Here is a 20,940-nt window from a genome sequence, read left to right as displayed (position 1 = left end):
TTGGGCCAAGAATGGTTAGGGTAAGGTTGCAAAGATCAGGTTACAAGCTGCCAACAACCAAGGAAATGGAGGATAGTGGTCAGGAGTTGCATAGGGAACCTTAGTAGGTCAGGCAAAGGCCTTTTTTAATTTTTTAATTTAAACCAGAAACAAGTTAGCTTCACACGTCAAACCCAGCTCCCTCTCCCTCCCCTCCTCTCTCGCCCCCCCTTCAACCCTCCCCCAACCCCTCCTCCAATCCCCATTCCACTCTCCAAGGAGGGTGAGGCCCTTCATGGGGGATCTCAAAAGTCTGTCATATGTTCTAGGGCAGGGCCTAGGCCCTCCCCCATGTGTCCCTCCATGTGGAATGAGCTCCCAAAGTCCATCTGGATGACAGGGCTGAATGCTGATATATTGCCTGAGGCCCCAAAAGATGCTGAGGCCTCCTTACTGACACCCAAGTGCAAGGGGTCTGGATCAGTCCCATGCTGGCCTCTCAGCTATCAGTCTGGAGTCTATGAGCTCACCATTGTTCAAGTCAGCTGTTTCTGTGGGTTTCATCTGCCAAGTCATAACCCCTTAGGCAAAGGCCTTTTTATTACTGCCAATGAAGACACACTGAGGAAGTTATAGGCAAGTAAATCTCTAGAAATTAATTATAATTATGGTGTTGTATTTATAGAAATCTTCGCCTTCATTCCATCCATCCCCATGTGTGTACTCAGATTAATAAGTGTCCTGTCAGGCATGGTGGAGTCCTGCTTTTAGAAAGAACTAGGCAGTGATAGGTGTCAGAAAGCCTTGGCTACATGAGGCAAGTGAAGGCAGACCCAATGAGAGGAGTGGATGGCATCATTAAAGGACTTCAGGAGACTGATAGTGAGACAGTCTTGTTTAGGTATCAGGTAAGGACTCAGACCTCTGTCTGAGAGGGGGAGGGAGAAGAAAGAGTAGGGGAGGATTAGGTGGTAGACTGGAGAGGATGTATTAGTCCATATCCTCTAGGATACGTATCAGACACATCAAGGTAGGTTTTTTGCAGGTGGAAGATTATTTAGTAATTAGTGTATTTAGGTCCCCATGGTCAGATGGATCCTTCCTTATTGAGGAGAAGTGGTACAAATGGGAAGAATCTTTAATGTTGTAGGGGTGCTTAAAATGAGCCTGTGTGGGCTCTCCCATATGGGCTTTAGAGGGTTCCCTGAAGCAAGAATCAAAACAAGATCTCAAGGTAGGAAGAGCAAGGAGTAGTCTAATGGATTCGAGACAGGAGTGGGAGCATGGGAATTAGTAAAAGACATAGAAAGGTCTTAAGAAACTGAAATATAGAGTTACTCAGTAAAGTAGGAGGGTCTTTTGATGGGTTCAAACTAGAAGGCTATGTGGCAAAAGGAAGTATCTATACATTAACTCAGAAAGACTGAGCTTGAGGGGGTTATAAGGAACTTTAGGAAGTTTAAGGAATGCTAGGGGCAGGAAAGACATCCAGTCCTTATGTAGTTGAAGCAAGAAGCAGACTAGATTGTTTTGAAGATGCCATTCACCATCTCTTCTTTTCCAAAGGACTGGATATGATAAGGAATGTAGAAACTTCCAGAAATGTTTAGGGCACAGCTGATCCACTGAGTTATTTGATAAACTAATTCAAAGCCTTTGCCAAATTAAATGGAAGACCTGTACCCCTAAATGAGCAATGATTTCACTTAGTAGCCTAGAGGCCACAATGAAAGTATGTTTGCTAGAAGTGGGGAAAGCCTCTACCCAATCTTTTAAAGTGTCAACTACAACTACTACCATGAAGTAATTGGTGTGTCCTATGGGAGGCATGAGTTGCACCACAAGTAGATGAGTTGGGAAAGGTGGAGGCCTAATAGTAGCTCATGGAGAGACCCTTGGGGAGATGGTACACTGTTTGCAGAGATCCTGTAAGTACTCTTTCATAAGAGTAGTGAGATGAACATGTTCTAGGACATTTCAGAGGGGCAAGTGTTGGGCCTGGAAAGTAGGAGTGATTCTTTTGGAGGAAGGAAAGGTTTTTCAGTTGGGGAAGAAAGTACTAGTTTATTAATATATCAGTAGAGTTCTCAGAGATTAGCTTAGTGGATCTGAGGTGTTCCACTGGTATGGCAAGAAATGCTTGAAAAAGAGAGAAGATAAGTAATATAGTCAAAGGGGAAAGATAGTGGGGCGCATCTTAGCCCCTAGTCAGCTAACAGACCCAGGGTTAGGCAGTCATTTCCCCCAAGGTAGCACCTTTCAGTAATGGGGTTGCTTCAACTAGACAGGGCATAGTTTTCCTGTTAATGACAAGGTGCCCTTGGAAGTAAGAAAACACTACACTCTCCGAGTTTTAGAGTTTGGATGAATGATGTCATAGATATATTTAGAGTGTAGATGCTAACTGTGGTATATCAAGCCAGATTTAGGACCCTAGTAAGTGCGATGAGCTCTGCCTGCTGAAAAGTAGTCTGAAAAAGGAGAGAACTTGCCTCTGCCACATGCTGGAGGAAGTAGTCAAGATCATCACGGTACCACTTAAGATAACAATAGATGTCATAAGTAGCAGAATAAGGGGGTTCCTTGAGAAAACTACCATCAATGAACCAATCCAAAGGTCCAGGAATGGGAGGTGGTGAAAAACCTTAAGTGCCTCATCTGATATCTTAGAGTAATTGTGAAGTATTCTGACCACAAGAAGCATGGTGTCTGCATTTGGGAGCAGAGTGGCTAGGGTTGAGTGGATGGCAGGGCTGAAGAGGGCTGAAGAGAAACTGCAAATTGGGAAAGGGCAGTATAACAAGACTGGGTACAAAAAGAGGAAGTGGAGGAGAGTGAAAGATGGATACTCATGTAGCACAATGGGTGGGAGGAGAAAACAGTTTGAAGGAAGGTAAATTTGAAGACCCTAGGGATGAACAGAATGGCAGTTTTTAGAACTTGGTGGCATAGGAGGTCAGCTTTGACATACAGTTCAGTTGTTTAGAGAAATAGGCAACAGGTCTGAACAAGTCTCCTACTGGTTGGGCTAGAAGAACTAAGGCCTGGTTACGAGCACTACAGAGGTAAAGGTAGAGAAAGGTCAGAAGGGGTTGGGGAGCCCAAGGGCAGGAGTTCCTGAGGGCCTGTTTCAGGGTGACAAAACCTTTATGTGTTTCTGGACTGAAAACCAGGTGACAATGAGATCATCTTTGGATACAGCATAAAAGGGTTGGGAGAGACTAGCACCATTGGAGAGCTACAGCTGCAAGCAGCCTCTGAGACAGAAAACTGAATTCTCTGTCTTAGGAACAGGAATCGATTCCACAGCAGGTCTATTATGTCTTGGAGTAGAATGTTGTGGGAAGAGGGGGATATTTGGGAGGAGAAAGAGGGAGAGTCAAAGAGAGAGAGAGGAGAGAAGAAAGAAGAAGATCTGAGCGCCATTGAAGAACTTTTCCAAAGTGGTAGGAGCCATCACAGAATCCCTGCAGAAAACAATCCAGGTAAGTTGCTGGGAGAAGTTGGACTCGGGGTCCGGCCAAATGAAAGGAGAAAGGTCCAAGATTTGGCTAGAGGATAATGGTGAAGAAGGCAACATTGAGTCCATGACTGATAAGGGAGTTGATTTCTGGGGGACCAGAGAGAAAACAGTAGAAGGTTGAGGAATACGTGAGTGGATGGGAACTAAGGGATAGTTGACCTGGCAAGTCTTGTACAAGATGGTAGAAACATTGTACTTTCAAACAGTGAGGATGGGCATGTTGTTGGTGGAGTTTGTGGGCATGGGGATATTCACAAGGAGGTAAAAGGTGATGGGTTTCCCCGCCAGGGTGCAGGGAAAATGGGTACTGCAGAATTGAAATAAATCATGAAGGATATCTGAGGGAAATGAGCACCATGTGATGGTGTTGGGCAATTGTCAGATGGCTTGTGTCCTATACAATAGGGCTGACTTTAGAGACAAAAGCAGGACTGATGGATGGTAAAGAGTCACCCTCAGGTGTGGCCTAGCACAGAAGGATAAATTGAGGATAATTTGATAGCCAAGAGAGACTTACAACAGATTCAAGTTTATAAAGCAAGTCCCTTTCTAGCAAAGGAAATGGACAGTGGGGTAAGATGAGAAATGAGTGTATAAGAGTTAGGTCTAGAAAGAACAAATGAATGGAGTATTATATGTGGAATCTTGGGTTGGTTTTTCATGCCAGTAGCAGGAAGTAAGCTCTTCTAGTTGGGAGGGCAGTGTAAAGGAGTTGACCAACAGAAGTATTCTCCACTTGTTTACCTTGTGGCAACACTCAATGAGCCAGGCACTGGGCTCAAGAGCAGTAGGTTGAGGTACCAAGTGGGAGATGGTTTGGGAGTGCAATCAGCAGCAGCTCTACAGCTGGAATCTCCAAGGGAGATGAAAGGAGTAGTCTCTTTCAAGAGGAGAATTTGGGTAGGGGAACAGGATTGACACAGGAAAAGCCACCAAGCAGGCAGAAAGCTTGTACATAGAGAGCTTCCTGACACTTTCTGGTTCTAGTCCTAAAGTGATCAATGTCCCTGAGAATTTGTCAAGTCATATGTTCCATTCAGACCACAGAGAGACGTTGTCCAATTTATATTGGTGCCAGGTCATTTACTGGATTAGATTTCATTCCCAAGACCCAGTTTAGAGAGGTTAGGCAAAAGACACTTCAAAGGAGATGTTGAAGGTGTTTGAGGGAAATTTAGAAACCCATGGTAGTGAGGAGAGCCCAGGATGTTCTGATGACCCCAGCCCAGTGTCCCTGTCAAGATGTAACTCACCTGTGGGACAACTCCTGGAGAGGTAAGAAAAAGAAATTGCATCCTTCCCAGTAGTAATTCCTTGACCTCTCAATCTGGGCAGTACCCCCAGGTAATCTTCTAGTCACCTTGGAATAGAAGCAGACAGAAGGGGTAGCTCAACACTACAAGAACAGAGAAAGATGCCTCCACAGTGCCAGAGCTGCTAAAGAAGGGAATATGAAAGGAAGTGATGGAGAGAGGGGAGGGGAACAAAAAGGAGAGAGGGGGGAGAGGGAAGAATAGAGAGAGAGAGAGAGAGAGAGAGAGAGAGAGAGAGAGAGAGAGAGAGAGAGAGAGAGAGAGAGAGAAGAGACATCCAGCTAAGTGAATTACCCAGTACCCAGAGGGGGTGCAGATGGTTTGGGGTGTCCAGCCAGGAGTAACCTCCTGACAAGGACCACATTTGCCTACAAAGTTGACAACTATCTTTGCAATCTGAGGGCAAGGCTGAAAGAAGGGAATGAAGTAGAATGGGGTGAAAGCCCAGGATTGAGCCCAGGAAAAGGTACTACTACTGTCATCTGCTTCCTGGGATGCAAGAAGATACTGACTCTGAGGAGGTAGATTGACAGCTGTGTGGACACTTTTGTTTTGAAATAAACCTAAGGAGGTCTCTCATCTTTGAAGGTGAGAGAGCAAACTTCTCTTACAGGCTATGGTTTTATCAGAGCTGGGAAAGGTGCTGAGGTCAGGTTGGGCAAGTAATAGTCATGATTCAATTAAGATGTGCAGGAAGCTGACTATGGGAAATTAAAACTGCTAGTCACAAGAAGACAGGGCTATTCAAACTGGAATTTAATGACAGGAGGAGCTGAGGCTGGAATGGAGGCTACCTCTGAGTCATGCTCTTGTTCTCTCACAAAATCATGGGCTTTTTTTCAGCTTTGATCTGAATATGGGTACTTTGGGTGGAAATTGGCCTTCCCTCACAAGGAAGAGGGGGACTGTCTTGCCTCCCATTGGCCTATACTTTGTAGATTGGACATGTCCTGGGGGAAGCTAGCAACTGCAATAACATGAAAAAGTCCTGTGGCCTATAAATGAGCTAGTTCCTTGTGTCAGAACATGGTGGCTAGCAGATAGAGCCATAGGGTTTCCTGATATGAGCAGGTAATAGACAATTGTGGCAGCCATGGACTGACATTGCTCCTCTTTACTCTTATAGTATGCTTCCTTGATTTTCTAGGTCTCCTTATGGTTAAGATCTTGAAGGCCATGTCTAACAAAGTGAAGCAAGAGATTAGAATTCCTTTAAGCTTTTATCTAGTACCTGGAGAGATTTGACTTGTAAAATGTACAGCTAGCATGGCTTGGATTTCTGACATGCTGCCAGATCAGTATATTTCTAGACTGAAAGCAAGTAGGGTTCTTGGAAGCATCCTGGTGTTATCTCCAACAAAATGTTGTAGTTATTTAGTTTGATAATGGTCCCTTTCAAACTTCCCTCTAATAGACAGGATTAGAAAATCCTCCCCCAGCCTAGTTTCTAATTCAGTGGCTTAATATGACCAGTGGTGCTACATATCAGGCACTTCATCACAACCCTGACCTAACTAACCATAGACTGAGCAGAGACTTGAGTGATCACAAGTGAAAATTTACCAAGGATATCACCCAGGACTAAGTTTAGAGGTCACATAATAATGTAGGAGAACCTATTAAGGCACATAGGGTAGCTCTCACAACTGGAGATCATGTGGCACAGCCATGAACACTTGGATATAAGGAACCTCAGAGTCTTTCATAAATTACAACAAAATAGATCTAACTGTAGGATGTAGTTATAGCTTCATATGCAATGAGATGACAAGCACTCTTGATCTGGGAGTGGGTGTAAGGACCAAATTTTGTTACAAAGGAAAATAAGGATTTTTTTTCTAAGAGTGGGACCAGTTTCTGAGACTACATCCCAGGGGAAGTCACAGAGAATATAGGGGTGTCTGACCAGAGTTGCAGTGTTCACCCAGAAAGTATTTCTTGAGGGCAGTGGGCTTTCCCTGTTATCATAGGTGAGATTCAGTTTCACTGTACTGACCTGTCTGAAGTGTGTTCTAAGCTGGGGCATCCTCTGAGAATAGAGAACCTTCCTGCTTACAGAGGTGGAACAGTTTCACTCTAGAACCATACCCTTTCAGTTAGTCGGGCTAGATTAACCTTGAGAGGAAATCTTACAGACCAAAATTAACCATAAAACAGTTGTGAGAGAGGCTGGAGAGATGGCTCAGTGGTTAAGAACACTAGCTGCTCTTCCAGAGGTCCTGAGTTCAATTAAATGGTTTCTGGGATGGTTTCATCTGTAGTGAGATCTGGTGCCCTCTTCTGGCCTGCACAACTACATGCACCAGAACACGGTATACATAATAAATAACTAAATCTTTAAAAGAAAAAAAAACAGTTGTGAGGGAAAGGAGAGTTCTCATGGTCCTGGAGAAGATAGCAACCAGGTTACTCTGTCCCATTTTGGAAAGCAGCAGCAAACATTGGGACAGAGAAAAGGAGATAGGCAAAAAAGTAGGACTCCTCACAGGACATGTGAATTCCTTCTTGACAGGCTGCCAGCCATACCACATGTTGACAATGGCTCCTTAGCCTTGCAGACTTGTAATGGACTTTCCTCCTCTCCACTGCCTTCAGTTCCCACCAAAGAATAGCTTTAGCCTGAGACTTCCAGAAGCCTTTCTGCAAGGGACCCAAACTAACGCCTTGATGAGTAATACTAGTGAGCTCAGAAGCCTTTGGATCTCTCTGAAAACAGTCTAAGCCTACTTGGCTAACTACCATAATCACCAAAAGAGGCAATAAGACAGTGTTCTTCCAGCCACCAAAATGTATCAAAAACAACAGTGGCGAGCCAAAGGCACCAGGGTAAAAGTATTTACCAGACACAACAGACAAGGAAATATTCATTTAAATACACTAAACTCTCTAACTCCAGAGAGTGACAGACTTGTGCCGCTCTGAGCCAAAGAAGCTTCTTACTGAAGAGGGTAGTGGTGATGCAGACTCATAACTCTTCAAAGTGCTAGAATTAACAATTGTAACTGTTCTGTGGTAGACAGAGCAGCCATGTCAACACACACACACACACACACACACGTGCATGCATGTACACAAAAAAAAGGCTCAGGGAGTATCTTGGAAGTAGGATCAGAAAGAACATAAGAGCCACAGGATGGAGAGGAGTGCTGTGAAAGGCTGGCCTCTGGACGTGACATGGCTGCTGTACACAGGAACTCAGCAGCTGTGGTTATTGCATAAGACTGACACAAGATCAAGAGAGTTAAATTCCAGCTTCCATGCCCCACCCCTAGCTGAGGAGCTAATGGCAGGTGATGGCTATTGAGGGAGGGTCACTTCTTTTTGTGGGAAGGCTTCCATTGATAGATTGCCCATGCCTCGGTGGCTGGAACCACACACACACACACACACACACACACACACACACACACACACACACACACACACCAGCAGCACTAACTGAACTTACTTGGTTATAGTTTTAAAAATAAGATGAAAATGGAAATGGGAGATATGTTGGAAGGGTAAGGAGAGCTGGAGGGAAATAGTACAGGGGGGCATATATATGACCAAGATACAGTGTATACATAAGGGAAATTACCAAAAAAATATCTAAAATAAAATATGCTGCAAAGACAGAAACACGGCAAGAAAATGCTCAGGGAAAGAATCACCCCTTGGAAGAGAATGCGAGTTCTTTTAAAGGAAAGTCATTTGGTCTTATTTCACACCACTTGTATGGGTCCATATCTGGATAGGCTAGTCAGCATCCAACTCTTTTGTTAAGTAGTAAATTTCATAGCACCTATTTTCTTTCTTGAGACTGACCATTTGGAGTAAGATTCATCAGAAATTATGCTCTTTCTAAGGAGTCAAAGAGGTCTGTTTGCTCTTGCAGAGGACCCCGGTTTATTTCATAGCAGTCACAAGGCAGCCCACAACCATTTGTAACTCCAACGTCAGTGGATCCAACACCCTTTTATGGACTCTACAGGCACCATGCAAACACATGGTTCACATACATAAATGCAGATAAACACTCATATACACAAAATAAACTAAATCATTTTAAGAAGAAGTAGTCTCAATGTTTATCTGAGACATCTCAAATCTGAAGTGAAGTTCTGATTAGTCAGTCTGATTTTGAAAGTATAGGGATTTCTGTTTCTATCTTGTTGGCTTTTTTGTCTCTGCACCTGTGTCTCCAGAATTTCTGAAAATATCATCTAACAATATGTTTTAAATGGTTGATATGGAATGCTCATCATGAACTCACAAATTACCATCATAGAACCTTAAAAACTCATGTATTCTTAGACTTAATATTACTTATAATAATTGCAAATAACCCAAAGAATGATGACATGTAAGTATCTGTACTGTATCTTTTAGCTGCTATGCAAAGGTATGTTTGAGATATATTGAGAATGTGTGGTATAAAAGTGCAACATTGTATGAATAATACTAAACCCTCTCTATATTGGGTAATTCCTAAGACCTGTTCATTGTAATATTTTTGAAGATTTATTATTTTATTTTATGTGTATGAGAGTTTTACCTGCATGCATGCCGGTGCACCATGTGTGTGCAGTGCTTGTAGAGTCCAGAGAGAGTATCAGATGTCCTGGAACTGGAGTTAACAAATGATTGTGAGTCACCATGTGGAAGCTGGGAATTGAATCCAGTTTCTCTGGAAGATCAGCCAGTGTTCTTAATCACTGAGCCATCCCTCCAGGCCCCTGTTTCAATTTTCTAATTGTTTCTTTTTTGCTTTGTTTTGTTGTGTTTTGTTTTGTTTTACGAGACAGGGTTTCTCTGTATTGTTTTGGAGGCTGTCGGTCCAGCCCAGCCTCGAACTCACAGAGATCCGCCTGCCTCTGCCTCCCGAGTGCTGGGATTAAAGGCGTGCGCCACCAATGCCCAGCCTAATTGTTTCTTTTATTTGATATTATGATAAATTACATCATTACCCCCTACCCTTTCCTCCTTCCAAACTATCCCATGTACCCCTCCTTGCTCTCTTACAGGCCTCTTTTTTCATTAATTGTTGCTACACACACACACACACTCACACACACACACACACATTATATACTTTAATATTATTCGAAGGAAACCCTAAAATAAAATTTATTTCATTTTATTAGGTAATGTCACTGCAAGAAATTATTTTATGACACAGAGTATAACTTTAGGTAATACAACCACGCTGAGAGACCACTAACAGAAAGCCAATAGTTCATTTTCATTTGCAGTGAACTTGCCAATATTTTATAGTATATATTTTAGCCTATACTCATTTTATCCCTTGATTATATTCCATTTGTTGAAATGAATTTTCAGTGATTCATCTATACTTTGGCAATAGGCTTTGTGAATGTGTGACAATATCCTTTAAAATTGCTATTGTTGAAGCTCAGTGCTGATTTTCACTATGCAAAGTTAACTGGATTCTGTAATGAACTTGTTTAATATTCATTAATAATTCTCTTAGGACCTGCAGAAGTACCTCTGGTAGCACCAACCGGTAATTTGCCACCCATATACCTTCCTCCTGGTTACATATCTCAGGTATGCTAATGTGGTTTTTGTTTGGTATCTAGTACTTTATTATCATTTAGTATTTTTACTATGTCACTGTATGATAATAGATTTTCAGAAATGTGTATTTATTTAATTTACTGTTGTAATTTTCTCTAAAATTTTCATTTAACTAAACTTTTAACTGCAATTATTTCAAGCGATTGTCATTAGCCAAACCTCCCTTAGATTGCTTCATAAATGATGCTTGTTTACTGAATTTATATCATGTAATATTTAATAATTTCCATTGCTTTGTAGAGCTTGTTAATCCACCTTAAGTACCATTACAATTCTTACAGTAGTGGCGTCTGATAATCTATAATCTTTAGTCTTTAAAATCGCATAGTATTTTCAACTCAGAAGTGTTTCATTCTTAAAGACCAAAGAAAACTTTTAAGAACATCCTCAAATATTTATTGTGCACTTAAAATGAGCAGGCAGATAGCACTCCAATTGAGATTAAGAAAATATGCAATGGCCCTGGAAATATAGTACTTGAGAAGACGTCCTGTTATCCTACTTCATAGCCTTTGTCTTCATAACTTATTTGGTTGTGTATATTGAATAGTGGTGCACATGCAGAACATGCCAAACAAGTTAGTATAATGTACTTCAATTCTTAACAAAATTACTTGTAAGGAAATAACTAATAAAAATATTAGTGCACATGTGCTTGCACTCAGCGATCTCACTTTAAATTCTTTAATAAATAAAGTCTTTATCAGACAGACACACTTTTACAACTTTGGAATTATATATCAAATATATAATATTTCTTACAGTGCTGTTTATAATCACAAAGGTTTGAAAATGAACCTGAAGCCTATAAATTAAGTGACTGTACAATATGTGCAAATAATAGAGCACTATAAAACTAAGCAAACAATTAGGAAAATAGAGCTGGGTGGTGGTGCACGCTTTTAATCCCAGCACTGGGGGAAGGAAAAGGCAGGCAGATCTCTGTGAGTTCGAGGTCAGCCTGGTCTACATAGTGAGTTCCATAACAATCAGAGCTACATAGTGAGACCCTGTCTCAAAAAGAGGGTGTGGTGATAATTATATAGCTATAGAGAAAAGTCTTTAAATGTGTATTGATAAATAAAAATAGAAAGCTCAGAATAGGAAAAATCTACTGTGATATAATAAAAAGAAGGAAAACAAGAAATTTTAAAAATGTTCTTAAGAAAGTCACAGTATTTTCCAGTTGTGAAGCATTGAGAAAGTAAAGATTAGTAAAGGTACATTTAAATTATATGGTACTCTTTAAGGTTATGACATATGTCAGAAATAACCTCTTTTTTAAAAAAGCTACTTACAATCAAACATGGTGATACATATACTTTCAATCCCAGTACTCAGGAGGCAGAAGAGGCAGGTGGATCTCTGTGAGTTTGAAGTCAGCCTGGTCTACACAATGAGTTCCAGAGACTTCCTAGTGAGACCTTGTCTCAAATAACATCAAAATACCTGGGGAAAAAGAAGAATGATCTTGCCTTCTTGATTATTGGCCTTTAATGCTTTAGATTTCCAAATTAACAGAAATCTAAAACATAATGATTTCTATGGATTTTCATATGTACATATGACCTGTCTTCTGTTTTAGGTTGTGGAAGAAAATGGAATTCAGAAAATTATCATTGTGCCCCAGACACTTGACCACAACATGCCCCTGAGTGCTCCTGTGCATCAACTGTCACCCTTCATAGCAGCACCACAGTTCACATACCCACAGGCCCCTCAACTTATGTATCCCCCAGTTCAAGGGGAATTTCCATTACCTTACATGCAAGAACTTGTTCCACAGCAGATGCCACCTCCTGCACCGCTGCCACCACCGCCACTGCTACCACCACCAGCAACATTTATGTACCAGGAGCATCATGGTAGTGTACCCTTTCTTCTTTTGAGATTTTCTTTGTTTTTAGTTGTACTAAGTGTTTGCCTGCATGTGTGCCTGTGCACCGTGGGGGTGTGTGCGGAAACCAGTAGAGGGCATCAGATTCTCTGGGACTGGAGTTAACAGGCAATTGTAAGCTGTTGTGTAGTTTCTGGGAATTAAATTCAGATCGTCTGAAAGAGTACAAAGTGCTCTTAACTATTGTGTCATCTCCCCAACCCCAGTATACTCCTTTCTTAAATGCAAAACATTGTCATTGAGATACAAATATAGATGTGACATGGACATAAATGCAAGACTATCTGGGAATTGAGAATATTGTTCAGCTAATAGAGTACTTGCCTATCATGCACAAAGACCTGGGGTTCATCTCTGAGACCACATAAAACTAGACATGGTGGCGCATGCCTAGAATGTCATCATTCTGGAGGTGGAAGCAGGAGAATCAGAAGTTAGAGGTCATCCTTTGCTGGAGTTTGAGGCCTGCCTAGGATGTGTGTAATTTTTTCTCAAGGAGAAATGCAGGCAGAGGTGGAGGAGGAGGAGAAAAAGAAGGACCATCTCAAAAAATAGACAAGAGCAGTTGTGGGAGGGGGAAGAACTAGGAAGGTAAGGTGGTAAATATGGGCAAAGTACACGATATAGTTGTATGAAAATTGTTTTATGGAACCCATCACTACAATACAATGAATATGTGCCATTCGAAACAAAATTTTCTAAAAGTGGAAAAAATGAAATATTTTCAGTTCATTAAAAGTAGAGAAGGTAGAAGATAATAATATTTTCATGAATGATTATATATCATGTATACATCTTAGAGCTGATGATAGTCCCTAGATAAAATGCTTATAATGCCTAAAGTTTATGTCTTAAGTAAAATACTCATTAAACTCTATTTTTATAAATATTTATTTTGCTTCTATGTAGCATGTAATTTGTGGTACAAATTTTTCCTGACTGGTCTATAAAATCAGATTGGAAAATCATAATTTAATTCTATCTATTGGGAATATAAAAGACACTGGAGGGCTGGGCGTTGGTGACACACGCCTTTAATCCCAGCTCTAGGGAGGCAGAGGCAGGTGGATCTCTGTGAGTTCGAGGCCAGCATGGTCTACAGAGTGAGTTCCCAGGACAGCCTCCAAAACAATACAGAGAAACCCTGTCTCGAAAAACCAAAAAAAAACAAGAAAAACAAAACAAAACAAAACAAAACAAAAAGGCACTGGAGGATTATCATCAAAATCATAAGATTTTAAGATTGGAAAGTGAAGTTACTAAATAGGAAAATACTGTATTTGCTCATATTTTCCATACCTGTCAGAATATCATAAATACATATGCATAAAACATATGCATGAATACCAAATATCCAGATTGAAGTAAGGTAAAAAATAAGTAAAGCATTATTTATCAGTGTTATTTTGATGGTTAAGTAGAAGAACTTGAGAGAATATGATTATTATAATTACTAAACATTATCATCACATTATCTTTTTTAGAAACCTATCCTCATGGAAGAGTAAATTATAACCAATTTGATGAAAGGACTGTTAAAATGGGAGAATATTCCAAGAAGAAAATAAGAGATCGCCAATTTGGTGAACTTAAGACTAGCTCCATGTTTAATGACACTCCTTTGCTTCTGAACAAAACCATTGACATGTCATCTAATTCTAGTATTCTGTATCCTTACACTCCAGGCATTGACATTGATAACAATACTTCAAGCACTTGCTCTCTGAATACCATCTTAAGCACTTGCGCTATCGACAATACTCCAAAAAACTACATTGCTGACAGTCTTCCAGACATTAACACTACTGACAAAATCGCTAGTTCCTCTGATCATGTCCCTAATACTTCTACATCAAACACTACTCTTTGCTCTGACACCATTAATAATGCTCCAGGCTCTTCCAGAATTAGTCATAATCCAGTCACCTCTAATGGAACTCAAAAATCATCAAATACTGATAGTACTCCAAGCGGTATTTCCGAGAGTACTCACAATGCTTTAATCTCTAAAAATACTCATATCCCCTCTTCAATTAATAATGCTCTCAGACCTTCTGGTGCTGCCAGCATTTCCAGCAATACCAGGGTTTATACTGAAAATAATCATGGAAAGAGAGAGAATAATATGGGAGGTGGAGACAATAAGCAGATGTCAGGTGGAAAACAAAAGAAGAAACAGTCGTCAAATGCAGCCCTAAAAGGTAAACCCAGGAATCCTGTTCTGTTGCCAATGAGTACTCAAGTCAATTTTTTTGGACTCACAATGCATTTTTAAATAAATTTCTACTACACATAATTATTTACTCTATGTATGTGAACAAGGGAGATCAGTGGACCCAGGAATCCAGTTTTGTTGCCAATGAGTACTCAAGTCAAATATTTTGAACTCTCAATGCATTGTTAAATAAATTTCTATTATACATAATTATTTATTTAGTCTGTGTAGTATGTGAATGAGGGAGATCAGAGGGAAACTTGTGGGTGTTTGTTTTCTCGTTTCAAGCATACAGGTCCCCGGATCAAACTCATGTCATACTGCTTGGTGGAAAGCACCATTATTTTCCAATGTCACCTCGCCAGTCCACTTTAAATATTAACGTGCCATTCTCTGCTTCTGCTTACTCTTAACCTCATTGTACTTGTACCTCCATGTGTTTCTAACTTATTATTGGTTGACAAATAATAAACATACATTTATAAATTACAGTGTTACATTTTGACACACTTATATAATATATATAAATATGTGAAATTAGTAGGTGTAACTAACATCTGTCATCTCACTTACCAACCAGGTTTTTTATGTTGAAACATTTGAAATGCATGTATGTTATACTGAAATATACCTTATATTAACCAGAGTCACCCTGCCATGCAGTAGCTCTCAAAACCTATTTCTCCCATATGAAATGTTATTCCCTTTGTTCAGCAATAACCCATTCTCTAACTTCTACCCCACTCCTGGTAATATTTCTTTGAACTTTTCTAAATTTTATATATAAGTGAGAACATGATGTATTTGTTTTTCTGTGCTTGGCTTATTTCATTTAGTATAATGTCCTTTGACTTTATATATGTTGTAGCAAATGACAGAACTCTCATTCTACTTTTCAAGGCCAAATGGTGTATGCAAACTCATAGTTAGGCTGCCTTTTAAAAGCATGAAAAGTGTTAGAACGCATCTTGGTGGTAGAGTGCTTGTGTAATATACCAAAGGTTCTGGATTAAGTTTCCAGCAACACACACAAATACACACATTAAAATATATATCTTCTTATAAAATTTGCATGTCCTTGAAATTTTTTTAGTTGTCTTCTAATGAAACATTGCAAGTTTCAATCCTACTTAATTCGTCTGATTTTATTTAAGTTGAGGAATTTTGTAAATATCCTGCTAGAGTTTAATACACATTTTCACCAGGTTCTGTTTTAAGTGTGTTATGTAAGTTGCCACTAGGTCTTAGTAGTTTTCATTGTGCTGATGTGTTTGTAGAGTGATAATACATCTAACTTTTTTCTCTTGTTTTTGCCAATATATTATTTTGTTTGAGGTGGGTTTTTTTTCTTACTTTTAGAATACAATACAGAGTACAGAACGCAACCATGCTGTTTCAACATTGAAAAACCTGTGGTAAGTAACAAAAGTGATGATTTCATGATTTAACCTTTTCTGTTTGAACCCTGAAAATTCACTTTTATTTTTCTTTAGTAGAGGATGCATTTGAAACATTTACAGCATTAAAATTTTCATGAACTTCTTCAGCAATGCAATAATATCCAATGCAGCATCATTTTAAAAAATTAATGACTAATTTTTTTAATCACAGTATCTCAGCACCTATTATGATAATTGCACCTAATATCAAACAAGACTTAAGAAAATACTGTATTCAAAATTACAGATTATGATTTTTAAGTATACTCCCTGCATTTTCATTATTTTAGGTTTCTGACATCCAAACACGATCTGCTACTGTTTCATGGAATCGGAACAGTACTGAAAACAGTGACCATATTAATTCTCCTGTGACATTTGAATTGGCACTGTCTAGCAATGGTAAAAATGGAATCTATAAAAACATTTATACGTAAGTCTTTTTAATTATTTCTCATTATTCAGTTCAAGTATACTGTATAAACATATAGTCATTATGACCCAACTTATACCTAGGCTAAATTCTTCAGGTTTTTTCCAAAATTCTTCTTTTTGACTGGGGTAGTTTTCTAGTAGTAGGTTCCCAAATCAATTCACAAAGTTCATTAGATCACAGTATGTTATTTAGATAGCAGCTCATCCATTTTCGGCTGCAGGCTTCCTATTAGACAAATTTGATCTTAAGGAGAATAAAAAAACAAACCTCTAATTCCTCCTCATTTTTCACTTGGTTCATTTTAGGAAATGTGATGGTGTCTTTATATAAACAAGAGAGATATTTTACATTGCAGTGGGAATTCAAGATGTGAACCCTGCTAGGAATTAAATTCTGCGAGGTGGTTATAAAAAAGATGTTGTGACAATAGCAGGATAAGTTCATCGAAAGATAAATCCAGGACTAGGGAGAATACAGTAGAAGATAGCATGCACACACCCAGATGTTCTGAACAGCAGTCAGCCTGGATGAAGATGTAAGCAGAGAAAAACAAAGAAGGAAAGACATTCAAATAAAGGGAAAGACAATCTTACACCCACTGTTCAGTTTAGGCAGAAAATAAACAAGAAACGGTATACAATACTTTGAAAACCATACCCGACAACTTTATTTTCTAGAATTTTTCGTTTTGGGCTAGATACTCAAAGTAAAATTTATTTATTTGATAACTAGCAGATAAAGTTATGAGATTTAAGAATCACAGAAGCAGAGGCAGACTCCCACAGCTAAACACTGAGCTGAACTCAAGAAATCCAGTGACAGAGAGGGAGGACTGATGAGCAAAGGGGTTAAGACTGGGCTGGTTTAAACCCCAGAAACAGCTGACCTGACAAGGGTTAGCTCTTGAATCCCAGACTGATGCCTGGGAATCCAGCATGGGACTGATCAAGACTCCCTGAATGTGGGTGTCAGTGAGGAGGCCTAGGTAATCTATTGAGCCTTGTGTAGTAGATCAGTATTTATCCCGGGTATACAAATGGACTTTGGGCACCCATCCAACAATGAGAGATGCACTCTCACCCTGAACTCTTGGGGAAGGGTCTAGGCCCTGCCCTATATGAAATGACAGACTATGGACACCCCCATGGAGGGCCTCACCCTCCCTGGGGAAATGAGGGGATGTTGGGGGGGGTTGGTGGGAGGGCGTGGGAGGAGGGGAGAGAAAGGGAGAGGGACCTGGAATTGACATGTGAAGCAACTTTGTTTCTAATTTAAATTAAAAAAAAAATATATATATATATATATATATATATATATATATATATATAAGAATCATAGCCCACAATCATATATACTGGGTAGGAGACAGGGAAATGCACAATTAACTTGCATGGAAATCTTTTTCTGGCATGTCATGCACTTTACACACATCACTAGTTTAAAAAGAAATAGAACTTAGCTTTCAACATTGGGAGGGAAAGGAGGGGGAAGAGGAGGGGCCACTGCAAGAGGAGGTTACCTCTTTGCTTACACCTCTGATTACCCTTAAAGACTTTTAACTAGCCTTTGCTTAGAAGTAGTAATCCTTTCTGGTTTTAGAGGGGTCTTTTTAGGAATTCCATGGTGTGGTGAAATAGACTTAGGTGTTTGCTCAGGAAGACATAGTTTCAGGAATAAGCCCTCTGTTCCTGTGGTCAGATAGGGTCCCATCTCAGAAACATCCCTCTGAAACTGAATGAATGAATTGCTTGAGACATGGTGTTCTTTGAAGATTTTTGGTATCTACATTCTTTTAAATGAGCTACTTAAAAGTAAATCTGTACTATTTTGATTAAGTGCATACAGTAATAAATGCAAATTAATTGTTTTGAGTTAGTATTATGATTTTTGATGTTTGGTATAAAGATGTATTGATGCAAGGGACAGGACAAACTTGGTCATTCTTAGTGGCCACTTTCTTGATGACTACCAGCACGTTGCTAAACTCCTCCAGCTTCTTCTTGGTGCAGATGTGCAGATGGACATCCCCACTTTCTGAACTTGAGCACCTGCCATAGAAACTTAGAGAAGCTCTGTGGTCTGTCCACTAGCTAGTAAAAACCACATACCTTCCGGATCACATCCCTCAGAAACGTGGTCTGCTTAGCGAGGCACTGCTGCTTCTCACAGGAAGCTATAGCCTACTAATAACATTATTTTGCACAGATATAAAGTGATTTAAAGTTATTCAAACTTCAAGGAAAATTGTGGTTCTTTACCAGTTATTATGAGACTAGGACTGCTTACTTAGCTGTTAAATATACGTGAGATCCCATATAAACAAAGGTTATCTTCGTAGTGGTAAAGAAGTTACTATGGCGCTACATGACCTACAGCCCTGCACAGTCTACTTTTTAAGGTAAGAACTCTATCCTACACACCTACCGAGTCTCCTTAACCTATATGAGTTTAGTACTTAGAATTCCTGAAGTCAGCCTAGCTATTTATCTGCAAAGTGCCTCTACCTGCCACTTCAAATAACCCCACCTCCATACTCAGGCAAGCAATCCTAGTTAAACTCATTAGAAAAGAAAAGCCAGGAAAGTAGAAAGTGAGGAACTATTTACGAAGAAAAAAGGGGTCAGTGGGAGTAGGAAGGGAGCAAAAGAGCATAATAGGGAAGAAGGGAGTGTGATCATATATGAAATGTCATGCTTAAAACCATTACTATGTATAATCAATATATGTTAATAAAAGAACAGCAAAGAAATGCGTCTAGAAATGCACTCTTGCAATTCAGTACTTGAAAGCTTACAACAATCGCTGTTACCCTTTCAGAGTTACAACCATAAGAGACGGAGAACACAGAAGTGTGTCTGAAGCAGTTAGCTTCACAACACCTGGCTGTGAACCAGACCCTCCACTTGCACCCAAACTAATTAGCAGAACCAAGAACAGCCTGAATCTACAGTGGAAAGTAAGGATTTTTTGACAAAAGCATCTCAGAGATGTGACTTTAAAATACTCTCCTGTATCCTGAGTTCTAAAGACAGGTTATGCATGCTCCATCTAACTTATTCGTCTTTCTCTTCTATCTAAGAGGTCCTGCCAAGTGAATTGAGAAATGTCAATATAACTTAGGTAATTAATAAAAAGTCAATATAACTTAGGTAATTAATAAAAAGTCAACTGTCCCTTTCCAGAACTTACATTTTGATGTTAGTCATCACAGTTACCAATAAATCTACTTCTCCATTTCCTTAGGTATGAATTTTAATTTCCTTCCTTTTATGCAGTCTGAAAACATAAAGTACAGAATCAGTGTGTGTCTTGTAGACTGGAAACCATGTGTTTTAACCTTAAATTTGAATTGCCATGAAAACAAGATATGTTTGCAGTAATTTATATGACTTTAAATGTATACACATATGTACATAAATATGTATGTATGTAAAAATAACACATCATAATTTTACCATTCTGATCTTTCAGGGTTCTAATGACAATGGATCCAAAATAAGCAGCTTTCTTTTGGAATGGGATGAGGTATGTAATTTATTTTTTATTAAAATATTTTTATATAATATATGCAGATAAGTTTTTCCCCTCCCTCAACTCCAGATCTCCTTCCCCATGCAAATCCACACCCCTTTCTTGTTCTCTCCCTTTAGAAAACAGGCATCTAAAAAAAGAAAGAAGAAAAATAAGGTAAAATTAAAACAAACAAATCTGAATAGGACAAAACAAACAAATGAACAGAAAAAAGAGCCAAAGAAAAAGAAACACCTATAGGCACAGAGACACACACATTTTCACACACAGAAATCTCATAAAGACACAAAACAGAAACCATAATATATAAGAAAAGACCTATAGGTTGTTTTTAATGTCCCCACAAAGCATTATGAGTCACTAAAAACCCTCCAAAATTACCGTTGAGTTCATTTTGTATTAGCCAACTATGGCTGGGCATTGGACTTACCCTTGTATGGTTTGTGTATCCAGTAAAACTCTGTGGGAGAAAATTAAATTTCTCTTTGTAAGCAGTCCCCTCTCAGCACTGGGACACCATCTGGCTTAGACCTGATGCACAGTTACCTTTAAAAAATCACCTGATTGTGAAAGATTAATGCGTATGTATTGTTAAATTAAGTATTTTTAAATATTCTAATATTTTGTGTGCATTGTCAAGGGTAAAGGTGAAGAGTTCAAAAGTTGCTACAGTGGTCCCATGAAACAGCACAAAATTTTTAAACTGACGGCTTCCACGAAGTATTCATTCAGATTAGCTGCCAAAAATAACTTCGGCTTCAGGTACACTGACTAATTTTCACTATTGAAAGCTCTATACTGCCATGAGTTCCTGAAACTGACGCTCCCATTTTAACCTATTTTTAGTAACTTCAGTGAAATAGCGGTCTTCTATACATCAGGAAACACACCTCCAGCACCGCTGCCACCTAAGTTGAAAGAAGCAGGAGTCTACAGTTTGTCGCTAGAATGGTGTGCCCCAACAAACCCAAATCCAAATGACACTCTTACTTATGTACTAGAGATGGAGGAACCAAGATCTGTAAGT

The 20,940-nt window shown here is 39.4% G+C and overlaps 1 protein-coding gene across 1 annotated transcript in view; it reads left to right on the top strand.

The window, feature by feature from the left end:
- LOC101827110 (fibronectin type III domain containing protein 3C1-like) overlaps positions 1 to 20,940 on the top strand; it is a 58,260-nt gene that overhangs the window by 18,310 nt on the left and 19,010 nt on the right. Inside the window, exons 5-14 of the mRNA XM_040744319.1 lie at positions 10,289 to 10,365; positions 11,981 to 12,260; positions 13,777 to 14,493; positions 15,867 to 15,922; positions 16,237 to 16,379; positions 18,721 to 18,780; positions 19,200 to 19,338; positions 19,854 to 19,907; positions 20,554 to 20,675; positions 20,760 to 20,934. Of these exons, the coding sequence (XP_040600253.1) occupies positions 10,289 to 10,365; positions 11,981 to 12,260; positions 13,777 to 14,493; positions 15,867 to 15,922; positions 16,237 to 16,379; positions 18,721 to 18,780; positions 19,200 to 19,338; positions 19,854 to 19,907; positions 20,554 to 20,675; positions 20,760 to 20,934 (1,823 nt within the window). The remainder of the gene's footprint in view (positions 1 to 10,288; positions 10,366 to 11,980; positions 12,261 to 13,776; positions 14,494 to 15,866; positions 15,923 to 16,236; positions 16,380 to 18,720; positions 18,781 to 19,199; positions 19,339 to 19,853; positions 19,908 to 20,553; positions 20,676 to 20,759; positions 20,935 to 20,940) is intronic.

The sequence above is a fragment of the Mesocricetus auratus genome, unplaced genomic scaffold (genome assembly GCF_017639785.1).
Source record: "Mesocricetus auratus isolate SY011 unplaced genomic scaffold, BCM_Maur_2.0 Super-Scaffold_100003, whole genome shotgun sequence".
Classification (NCBI taxonomy): Eukaryota; Metazoa; Chordata; class Mammalia; order Rodentia; family Cricetidae; genus Mesocricetus; species Mesocricetus auratus.
This window is presented reverse-complemented; position numbering and strand designations above follow the sequence as displayed.